The 11,839-nt window shown below is 40.5% G+C and overlaps 1 protein-coding gene across 2 annotated transcripts; it reads right to left on the reverse strand.

Annotated features, from left to right (window-relative positions):
- Positions 1-2,520: 2,520 nt before the first annotated feature.
- On the reverse strand, positions 2,521-10,965 carry SERTM2 (serine rich and transmembrane domain containing 2). 2 transcript variants are annotated; one of them, XM_042825491.1, is made up of 2 exons: positions 10,529-10,965; positions 2,521-6,169 (listed from the first exon to the last, which is right to left on the reverse strand). In XM_042825491.1, exon 2 carries the CDS (start codon positions 5,610-5,612, stop codon positions 5,334-5,336), a length of 279 nt encoding a protein of 92 aa, XP_042681425.1. In that variant the 5' UTR covers positions 5,613-6,169; positions 10,529-10,965; the 3' UTR covers positions 2,521-5,333. The 2 variants fall into 2 exon arrangements, with proteins under 2 accessions (XP_042681425.1, XP_042681424.1); XM_042825490.1 differs by having other exon boundaries at positions 2,521-6,173.
- Between the last annotated feature and the right edge of the window lie 874 nt (positions 10,966-11,839).

The following is an 11,839-nucleotide window of genomic DNA, read 5'->3' on the forward strand; positions in this document are numbered from 1 at the left end:
TATGGAAGGCAGCTGTTCACGGGAAGGCCTTCAAGAGGACATCTGGTCCATCCCACTACCTCAAAGCATAATAAATTCTTCCTAACCCCTTTGTTATTGTCTAGCATGGGCACAGCAAGCACTGAGTTTCCACTAATGTCTCCATTTGGAGATATTTTAATGCTTCCAAGTCTAGCAAAATTCATGGGAAAAGTTGAAATTTCACCAATTCTCACCTAGGCCAAGTGTAGATGTGCTTGTTGTGAATGCTTAGCTGTACCTCCTGCAATGGGAGATGCTAATCCTTTCTGAACAGCCTGCATGTGAATTAAATAGCACAGTGGGGCAATGATGTGCCTGGTAGCAAACTGGTGCCTACTTGCAAACAAAAGCCAAATGAAGGCAAAACAGCCCCAGTATTCTGATCTCAGTGGCTCCTTCCAGAATAGCTTATAGTTGCACATATGGAGAATGTTGATGTGCTGTATTTGTCAGCTGTCCCTTTGGTGTTTGTTATGCTGCACAACAATAAATAGCTTCAAAACTTAGTATATAATGTAGTACAACATTGGGCAAAACCAAGGCAATTCAGAATGCTCCTGCTTTGCAGGATGCTTTCAACAACAGTGAATGACATTTCTTTCCCACCAGGTACCAATATGTACGAAGTGCAAACTGGTCTGATGTTACCACTTGGACTTCCCATGTTGACAAATACAGCACTGTAAGGACTGTTTTGAGACTTTCCTGGTGCTGGTAGCATGAAAAAACTGTAAAGTGCAGTGAATTCACAATCGGTTTAATTATATTGTGACAAGCTCTAGGATTTGCTGGTGGAAGCCTCCTACTGGCTTCCTGGGCTATTAAGTATTAATTATGCCTCAGCTATTTTGATAAGTTCCTGGTAACCTGAGAATTATTGAGTAACATTATAAAAAGTTCTGCACACTGACTACAATGAGCATGAATTAGTATGAATTAGGGTTGCTAAGGCATAAGGTATAAAACAGAGATTATCCTAAATTTAGTTTCAGCAGATGGCAACTAGGTTTGTGCCTTTCAAGCTAATATTACAAGCTCACATAGCCTTAAAAAGCCATCTCCAGTTACACTCTGTGCCACAGTATTAGAAACAACTCCTCATTAGTTCTGAGACAAATGAAGGATTCTGATGTGTATATGATGTGTAAGGGACATGTGAAGAATGATGGGGTAGGAGGTGCAGAGTGCTTGAGCCTGTAATACGTTCAAATCCAGCTCATGGGTTTGTGCTGTCCTGTAGGTAGATCCAGCACTTGCTTGCCAACAAATTTCAAAGGTAGCCCAAGTACAACTTGCTTCTGAATGTCCCCTGCTTTTTAAGGAAGAATTTGTCTGTCCAGTGTCAGTTCACAGTGGTGCCTGTGATATGCAGTAGTATCCCAAATAGGTCCTGCTTTCTGCCTCATCCTTCTGTAATGCTGGTAGGTATGTCTGTTCTTTGTAAAGCCACAAGGAAATATCAGCCAGTAGCTATTGATGTACAAGTGTTTCAGGACTTGAAGAGAAAACAGGTTGAGGACAATAGTCTAGATTAAAAAATATGAATTGCTTGCTTGCAGACAAGAACAGATGTCAAGTAACAAAGCATGAGGTCTCATTTGACTTGCATGTGCCTGGATGCTGTGTCTTAATTGGTTGCTGATAAATGGGACTCCTGAGTAGAACTTTGACCTTAGAGACAGGATAAATGTAGAGAGAGTCAGTTTTGGAAGATGTGGCCATTAGCTGGATCGAATTATAGTTTGAAAATGGGTTAATAAATATAGAGGAGAGGGAAGGGAGGGAAAGGGCTTCTGAATTATTCATCCTTTGTTTCTCAGTTGACAAGTTTATACAGAAATGAAATTCAAGTGGGAGTATAGAGAGTGTAATTTCACAATTATGTATGAATTGAACAGATGTTTCCATATAATATCAAGATCTGCTTTCACAACTTGGCATTACCTACGGCTGGATGAATCCAAAAAATCCAAGGCTCAAAATTCAAAATCAGTTTAAGGTTGTTTTTCACTCATGGCATCAGCAGGAGGAGCCTGCATCTTTCTTGCAAAGTGCTTTAATGCTTAGCTGTCTATCTGCACTGCTGTGTTACCACATGTTAGTGCAGGATGAGGGCATATTTCTTTTTCTGGTGTAGAGGAAGCATGCAACTAAGTTTTCAACTGTTGGTCTTGTCCACAACTGCAGAATGGAGGTGATGAACTTAATAAACAGCCATGTTTCCAACTTCTGAATTGTAGTAAAGATGGGAGCAAACTATTGTTCAAGCAAAACTTACAAATACTGCTGGGGCTCTGCTTACAGAGATGCTTTCCTGAGGCCAGCAAGTAATTTGAAATCCATTGGCACTACCTGAACCTATTTCTGCATATGAACTTGCCTCTGAGATCCGTACCTTGAGAGCATTCTGCTAGTAGTACAGAGCAATCAATGACTCACAACTGATTGTAATGTCTCTTTAATTTTGATTTTTTTTTTTTTAAAACAACTTTTTTTGTAGTAAATAAATGAGAAGGAAACAAACTGACAGAAGGAGGTGGTGTGGATGTGATGCTTTCAGATCCAGCAGATCCATGCGGATGTTACTGTTAGCATTCCTAGTAGCTGACTCATGTCTCCTCAGCAAACCCAGGTCAAAACACCTCAACAGTCTCTTTTCTTACAGGCATCATGTCTTGAATTTTACAAATGAAAATGAAATGGGGAGAAAAAGCATATTTTTATTTTAAATAGGAAATGCAAGCTTTAAAATTTGCTGGCATTGTACGAATGATGCACTCAGTCTCTCTGAGAATGTAGATGATTCAGCGGACTGATACTTTGTTTGAAAGGAAGGAAATTTAAAGGAAGACTTGGTGGTTTTTTTTTGTATTAGAAAATATGGCGTTTAGTACTGTTATGCAAATGCACAGTTTCACTAAGATATGATGTAATGATGTATAAACTATACACTGAATAACTTTTAAAGGGTTACAAGGCTCTTCTGAATTAACAAGGCAAAAAACCCAGTCCTGACTCATTTCTTGTGGCTTTTCAGTTGTGATCAGAGCCACGAGGAAGCTCAGATTCTGATACTGTCATTTTTCATTAGTAGGCTTAATATTTTTTTGTTAATATTTGAATATTTTCTACTGCTTCTCATAAAGAAAGCTTTTCCACAGATAGTGTGCTGGAAGGTTAATGTTTCAGTTGCTGATTTGGTATGATAGTTTATTTGAATCGTAAATGAATTACAAGTTTGAAATGGAGCATCAAGTAAACTGAGAAGTCATACAAAGCAAGCTGGATGCTGACCCTGGGCTAGACTGCACCCTGATAGCTGAATGGATGATGTGTACCAAGCCAACTTAATCTGCATAGGTTTTCATTACACTTAAGTGTCATTGACTAATGTAGCAGCCACATGTCTTAGCTGGGTTAATGCTCAAATTGTCATCACATAGAATTTGGACTCTCTTGCAGTGCTGAAAGTAGCACTCCTGGAGGACCCAACCATCCTGCCTGCTGATCTGTGTTGTGCTCATGGCAGAAAGCTTGTGGACATCTAGCTTTTTACCTTCTTTTCCAGGTAGATGTATATGGCTGCTGTATTCCTGTTACACGGTCAACATGCTATTTTACAGACTAAATGTTAGATTAGGTTAATGTTATATAAATGGTGCTATTCAATATGAGAAAACAGGGTTTTTAAATAGCTTTGTGCCAAATACATCAGTGGACCAACCATACTTAGCATGGATGTAATTTGTTATTCTATTCTCCCCCACAGAATTGGCTAAAAAAGCAATTTCTCATAAAAACAGCTCACCCATACACAGGCCTGTAAGTGTAAGTAAAGAACCTGTGAACATGAAGCATCTGAGAAACAATTTACTGTTTCTGGCACTGACTGTGGAGGGAGTGTCATCTCTATTTGTAGCGATGTTTTTACGTGGGGAGTATGCACTTTTCAGGCCCTGAGAGGACAAAGTGAATTGACAGTAAGTGTATACAGAAAACAGTGAAAAGTACCAGAGGAGTTTATTACCATGTTAGAGATGTTCTGTAATAGAGAAGATAAGCTGGGTGAAATCCATGCTCTTCAGAGGTGTAGTAGAATATTGTTCAAAGTTTACCTCTAAGATGCAGTGAAATTGATATGCCTTATTTTATTCCTTTTTTCACATTTACACAGATAAACTTATTTCTGTATCTTTCATAGGTGAGAGGATTGGGGTCAGGTTGCTGCTTCATAAATTCAAGTAAGCATTTCTCCTCATTCTTTTAACTGATTCATCAGGATATTTGAATCCAGTTCTGTCTTTTAGTGCTCAGTCTGTTTTGCGTTCTATCTGCATGTTCCCTACTAGACTATATCCAAAGCTGTTCACTCTTCATTATTGCAGTGCCAGATTTTGGCATTTCTTTAGCTTTTTCTACTTTAGTAGAGAAAAAGGAGAAAAAGAACTAGAAAAGCTTGGAAAGAAGTCATCTGTCTTTCTCTAAAGAAAACCCAACATGAATGAGATTGAAAATTATTCTGAATTTGTCTGTTAGGAAACCAATATCCATCTGATTGCCAAATGTTACAATCCATTTTAGTTACCAAGTGATACTGGGAAGGCTGGAAGATATGACTGCATCTGTAATCTGCTCAGTCAATTTAGAGAGCAACAAAGAAGTAGTGTCTTAACATTTTCTTTCCTGCTGTTTTGTTTTTATTTTATACTTTTTTTTTCTTTTAAGTGCTCTTTCTGATATCTGTATGGGAAACAGTTCAATGTGAGAAACCAATAGTTCCAGCAGGTGATGAAACATTTGTTTACTACTGAAAGTCTGCTGTACAAACATGCCATTCAACTAGGAAAGATGTTTAATATTATCTTTCTTAAATAGGAGAAATGTCTGAGAATTTCCAGACCACCAGTTATTTCTGTATGTGCCCTGTAGGCTTTTTGCACTTAGTCAAATAACTTTGAGTAGTCTCTTCTCAGGTAAAGAACTTAAAAGCAGAGCAATAGGACAGCAAATACAGACTCCAGTACATGTTCTGATATGCACCTCTTTGTTTTATCTTTCCTGGTTACACTTCTCATCATATTCTGAAAGGGTTTTTAGAGGATTACGAGTCTGACAGCAATGATTTTCATAATGTAAGTTTTATTGAGGGTCTTGCACACGTTGCCTGGTGAACAGCCAGTGGGTCTCAGCCAGTCAGTGTCTGAGTTCATGACACCAGGTCTTTTGTGCTGCTGTTGATGGTTATGCAGTAAGTTACAGGGCTCATACAGTTGGGCAGAAGTTCCTTCCACCACATCTTTTCACGGGGGTCTCTAAGTGGTAGGAATCCTGAAGTGCATTTCCACATCTGTGAACTGCTGGACATTCTCAGTGCTCTCTGGAGGTGTGGTGACTGGGGAAACAACATGCTTCAGGCGCAAAAGCAAGGTGAAAAGCAATATGAGAAGGATAGCCAGAACTGTTAAGAACAATCCCACATACACATAGAGACCAGAATATTTATCTGCTGCTTTGTCTACTTCTGTAGCCAGAGTTGGATAGTGAATGCGTCCAGTCAAGTTTCCATGGAATTTGAAAGAAATCTCAGTCATTGCTGTCAACTTCGTTACATTTTTTCTGTTTACTTTCAAAACTTCAATGTCTTACCTCACTGGTCTCAAAAAGTAGGTCAAAAGAAGACAGATGGTGATATGACTTCTGTGTAAAATTCAGGAGGAAATGCTATCCTCTTGTCCTCTATCTGTTTCACAGAGTTAGCAGACTGCAAATAATAAGCCTTTGTAAACCATAGTTGCTATTATAATGATAACAAGCGCTAGACTTGTATTTTACATGGCCACCAATCTTCTATTTTGTTCTCAAAATCCTTGGCTGCTGCTTCTAGTAGGCCACCTCCTTCGGAAGGTGAGATGCTTTGGTTCTCCTTCCAAATTGATCTGCAAGGGGTTGTATAATTTCAATCTTTGCAAGTGCTGCTTTCCAAAAAGAGCAAGTTTTCTGCTGGCTTTTCCAACAGCAGGTGGTTTATCCCTGCATGAGATGGGGAATGTTGGTGTCTGTTGGGAAGTTTCTGTGTTAATCCAGGGTTACTGATGCTTGCTTGGAATATAGAATTTCCAGTTTCTTGTAACGCATTGTGAAAAGTTGTCTGTCTAGAGGGAAATATGAGAGAAATGAAACCAAGTTTAAAAATAGCCTAATGCGTATGTGATAGCTTTAGGTAAGAAATGAGTTTAATCCCTTGTTGTGCTCCTGTGAGCCAATTTGGCTCAGTGCTGCTTCTGATCTATTTAACTGGAGACTTGGGCAGAGAGGAACCTTATGAGGTTCAACAAGGGTAAGTGCAGAGTTCTACAACCATGGAGTAACAACTGCATGTGCCAGTACAGGTTAAGGGCTGACCTGTTGGGAAGGCGATCTGTGGAGAAGGACTGGGGTGTGCTGGTGGACAACAGGGTGGCCAAGGGCCAGCAGTGTGTCCTGGTGACCAAGAAGGCCAATGGGTACATCAAGAAAAGTGTCCAGCAGGTCAAAGGGAGGTGATCCTTCCTTGGAGGAGAGGTCACATCTGGAGCACCGTGTCCAGTTCTGAGCTCACCAAACCAAGAACATTTTCTGCAGGTAACTTCTAGAGAGAGTTCAGTGGACAGCCATAATGATCATCGGGGCCTGAAGCATCTTCCTACTGAGGAAAGGCTGAAAGTTTTGTGGCTGTTCAGCCTGGAAAAGACTGAGTAGAAACCTTGTAAATATCTAATGGGCAGGAATCAAGTACATGGGGCCAGGCTCTTCTCAGTGATGCCCAGTGACAGAACAAGGGGCAATGGGCACAAAGGGGAGCATGGGAAATTACATACAAACATGAGGAAAAACTTCTTTACTTTGAGGATTACAAAGCACTGGAACAACCTGCCCAGAGAGGCTGTGGAGTCTTCTTCTCTGGAGTTGTTTAAAACTTGCCTGGATGCCTTCCTGTGTAACCTACTCTAGGAGATCTACTTTAACGGGGGGTTGGATGATCTCCAGAGGTCTCTTCTGACCCCTATAATTACATGATTCTATGAAGTTTAGAGGAAGACCATGCGAGTCTAAATATTAGTCTCCTCTGGTTCTTACTTTAAAGGTAAGAGGAGGCTTCACAGTCTATGGCATTAGGTATCTTAGAAGAAGGGAACAAGAATCCAGCCAGTGCCCTACACGTGTTTTTTATTTGTTAGGACCCCTTGTTTCTTTTGCTGGGTATGCTTATATGTCCAGTATCCACTAGGTATGGTTGAAAAAAAATTCCCCTGGAACTCTCTTGGTCATGTAACAACTGGGTTGTCAGGGTACCTATAAACAGCAACACCTGTTTTTGCTGGAATAACTGAAGTAAAGCATTTGCATTGTATTTTTGTAGCAAGTCTTGCAAACGGAGGTGAACGAATTTATGTACAGATCATAAATCTCCCCAGACAACAATGTTTACAGTATACCCAGAAATCCTCACAAACAAATGCAGAAAATACTACTGTTAAAAAAAAAAAAAGGGTACTAGAAAGAAATTTTCAGCCCTGTCCAAGGCTAGAGTATGTATAGAAATGTTTGTTTTTCAGAATATGCAGTTTGCTGCTGAACAGCTTGGGAGAACTTAAGATTTGAAAGCTTCAGTTAGGATGTAGTGGGGGTTGATCTGGAGTTTCCCTCCCATACATACTCCATTTTATGAGTTCTCTGAGCAACCGACTTCAGGAGAAAAAGCAAACATTAATAATGCAGCCACAGCTCTATCAAAAGGAACAAATTAAGAAAGACTTCAGATTGTGGTGATTCATAATTACAAGTGATTTGGGTTCTTTAGAATAAAACACTTGATGTATATTAGATGTTCTCAGCTCTAGAAGAGAGTATTCCTATACCTTCAAGATTTTTACTTCTTTGATTTACAACCTCCAAAATAAAGTACCCAGTTCCCTGTGATTTGCAGATGTTAGTATGTGTAAGCCTTCCATTGTGCTGCTAAGTTGTAAACAGAAAAGTTGTCTATAAAAATGCCATTAGTTAGTAATATGGTGCTGATATGCTATTAAGGACTTGGTGACTATTTTAATATCTTTCTCTGACTGGAGGAGACATGCAACAGGATCCTAATGTAAGAAACAGAAGATGGGGGCAGTTGGTCACAGAAGTGGATTCACAGCTTAGATGGAGAGAGAGAGGTAGGGTGAAGTGTACGTTTTGGGTGCACATGCCCTGAGCAGGAATGTTTCACATGTCTAGAGGTCCCAGAGGAATGTCTGTGCTGAACCCTGAGGATGAGCTTGAACAGAAGCATACATTCTGGACTCCTGCAGCCCTTTTGCTTCTTGGTGATATGGGTACAGCAAGCAGCCTTCCACAACCCTTGTGGGTGCTGTATTGCTCTGCCCCCCAGTGTACCAGTGACAGAACAAGCAACTCTTAAGTATGCTTAAACATCCAGAGATGCAAGCTTGTGGACTAATCTTGTTGTCTGGTCTTAGGGCAGCCTTGGGGCACCCTTCAAGGTCTCTAGCAGTGAGCAAAAATTGCAGCGTTGTTATATAGTCTGTGGCAGTGACTTGAGCAGGTTTGGAGCTGAGGCAAGAGCAGGGGATGTGAAGGCTGTGTTATAACCAAGCACTTAGCCAATTATAGGGCAATGTATCTTAGCTCTGTTCTTCAGACATAAGTGACAAGTATTCCCTCATGAGGAATATTCTCATGACATAAAGCAAGTGGAAATTAATATGGCCAGTAACCTTCGTATCATTTTAAACCTTTGTATTTAAAGTAAGATTTCCTTGTTGATAATGAAATGTAGTCGATCTGGAATCTGACGCATGCGTTAAAGCGCAGAGCAATGCCCATCTCATCTGCTACCTCACTAAGAGCAAAAGTCAGAGCTGGTTTCTCTACTTAAGCCATTAGGATCTTTCCTCCTTTATAAAATTAGAATGCAGAATGCTAAGGACATTAATCTTAAGTTCAATAATTAACTATAAGCCAAGACCTTGAATTGAGAAAGCTCTGCTAATTAATAAAAGGAGCAGATTAATAATAGAAATATTAGCAGTAGAGGCTTGGCACAGCTTTCATTTTTTTTGTAGTCTCAACTATAGAACTGTAGGGGCAACCAACTACTCAGGCTGTTGAAACTTAACTACATCTCTTTTTTTTTTTTTTTTTTCCCCAGAAATAATTCAGTAGCCCCAGGCAGCACTAAAGATTTCTGCTGTTCAATTTGCCAGTGATCTCAGTGAATGTATCTTTTTGGATGTTAGTAAATTCAGCTTGAACTCCCTCATTTAAGGAATGCAAACTTGAAAACTGTGGAGATCAAGGTAATGTGAAAGTAAATGGGTACACAGAGGTTCTACAAAACCTGTGCATAAAGCAGATTAGTATGTATAACTTTGTGTAACTCACAGTACTACAGACAAAACCTCCCTGGCTACCCTTTGAAGACCAGCAGTACGAGGACAAATTAAGTAGAGATTTATTAGAGAGCAGAGCAGCGTAAGTGGTGCCAAACTTCACTGTGATCTATGTTCTTCATCAGGGCTTTGTTGCTTTGCTCTGGCTGGACAATGTATCAGTTTCTAAGGAGTGTCAAGTACCGTTAATGCTCACTAATGCTCAGTGGATACAGGCTGATTCCAAACAGACACTTCCTTTTCAGCACTTTGTGCTCATTTTATGCAAGGATTAATAACAAAACCAGAACATTTCATTTAGTAACAGAAAATGACAACAGCAAAACAACGGTAATGAAAATAGATGCCCTGAACAAAACACCAATAAAATTTCTTCTTGGAGTATGTCTTAACAAGAGAGCAAATCTGAGCCAAAACTTCATGAGTGCTGCAATTACCACCCTCCTTCTGCAGCTTCAGGAACTATCAAGATTTTCCCCATTCTTAGGAAGCTTGCATGGCCCCTTCGCACCTTTGTAGGTCACAGAGAAGCAGAAAAAAAGATTCCTCCCTCCCCCTCAACAATGCAGACAGACAACAGAAATTTGTTTTGCAACTCATGTCTTATCTCACTTATTTCCTTTTACTCCCAGATTGCTTTAAGTGTCACCTGCTAGTAACGCATCTCTGAAAGTGAGGGCAACTTTTGAGTTCTTTTGCTTTTCCAGCCAATACTAACATCACTGCAATGAGTGAAGTGGGACAGAAGAGAATGGTTATTCCAAAGCAGTTTAAGGTGCTCTGAGCTGTCTGACAAGCACAGAAACATTTCTTTTAGAGCACAGACACTGCCAGGTGTATTCTGTCTAGGTGACTTTTAGAGATAAGACAGTGTTGAAGAAATGCAAACAAGGCATTTAAGTATCAGTTCCATCTATGGCTTGCATTTTCTTCAGGGAGTATCTGAGAGGAAAGGGGGAGTGTCTTTTATTTCAGTGGTGGTGTTTTTTGTTCTTATGCTGAAGTGCAAGATAGTATGGTAGTGTCTCAGCTGTGACAGCGCACAGGGAGAGAACAGAATAAAGCATAGTTACCTTTCAGAAGCAGGAGTTTTGGGATTAGGCACTAGAGCCGCTGGTTCGGACCATGAGCTTGCTGGTGATGTATCAAGGCATATCTCCTCCTAGGTAGTGGGATTAGTACAAAAAAGATTTGCAGTCTTACTGTTGGATTCAGTGCATTTTTAGTGCATTTGGCATATCTGTTGCTGTCTTCTCCTTTGCTCTTGAATTCGTGTGGTTTAATGTCAGGTATGGCTCTTATTCCAAGTCTTGATGTCAATTTACAATCTGACTCAACAGCATCAGAGCTGGTGCTCTGTTCTTCGTAGGCAATAGAAGCAGAAGATAAGGAGATTTCTCTTTGTGTGCTTCACTGCTTGGATGGAAACAGCATAAGCCAGCAGTTCCCTCCCTCAGCAGCAGTAGGCAACAGGCAGAGCGGAGAGGATCGCAGCACTCCAGCGCTGCTGTATCTTGGCTGCAGGAGAGGAGGGAAAGGAGGGAGGCTGCCAGCTCATCACACAGCAAAGTTTGTGCAAGGTTCTTAACCCTTTCGTGCTACAAGTGGTAAACAAGACTGAGCTGCCTTGTAGTTGAGGAGTAAGATGTGAGTCAGGAAGAAGCAGTATCAATTTCTTTCTAGTTTTCTGCAGATTGCAGAGGTTTTGTTTTGCTTTTTGCCTCTTGGGAGGGATTAGTTGGGGAGAGCTCCCAGCTGGGCTCCTGTTTGCAATCATGGGCAGCTGTCACTTTTCATCTGGGGCCCTCAAACATTGCTCTTTGGGATTGTTGCTTTTTATGTTGTTGTTTTTTGGGGTTTTTTTTTTTAGTTTTTGGTGCTTAGTGTCTGGTGTTCTGAGGAGGTGTCTGTGGCTGTTTTAGCTTACAGTTCATTTATCCCCTGAGGTATTTGAAACTGTTAAGAAGTGTACCCCCAGCTTGAATACCTTGTGGCTAAAAAAATTTTTTTTGCTTGAAGCTCAGATCTACCTGCAGAAAAGAAGCAGGAGGAATTGAAGTTGATGTGGGAACCTAAACAGTCCTGATCTCACGTCACTTGACCTGCATTTATTACCTACCCCAAGCTGACAAATGCAGGGGTTTTGTGTCCCTGTCCAGTTACTATACAAATCAAACAGTATGAAAATTAGAATTTTCATTGTGTGCACATCTCAGGAAGGTGACAAGGATCAAGATTGCTTACTTTACACAAGGTGGCTCAGTTTTCAGGGGAGCAGATGTCAGTTGGGATGTGTGCAATGGGTTTCACCAGCAGAGGAACACAGCTGGGGATGACCAGGTTGTAGACAGGGAAGCTGCAGTTTGTGATTGCCAACCACTGAA

The sequence above is a fragment of the Centrocercus urophasianus genome, unplaced genomic scaffold (assembly GCF_019232065.1).
Source record: "Centrocercus urophasianus isolate 14NV4802_14NV808 unplaced genomic scaffold, USGS_Curo_1.0 seq_24, whole genome shotgun sequence".
NCBI classification, from domain to species: domain Eukaryota; kingdom Metazoa; phylum Chordata; class Aves; order Galliformes; family Phasianidae; genus Centrocercus; species Centrocercus urophasianus.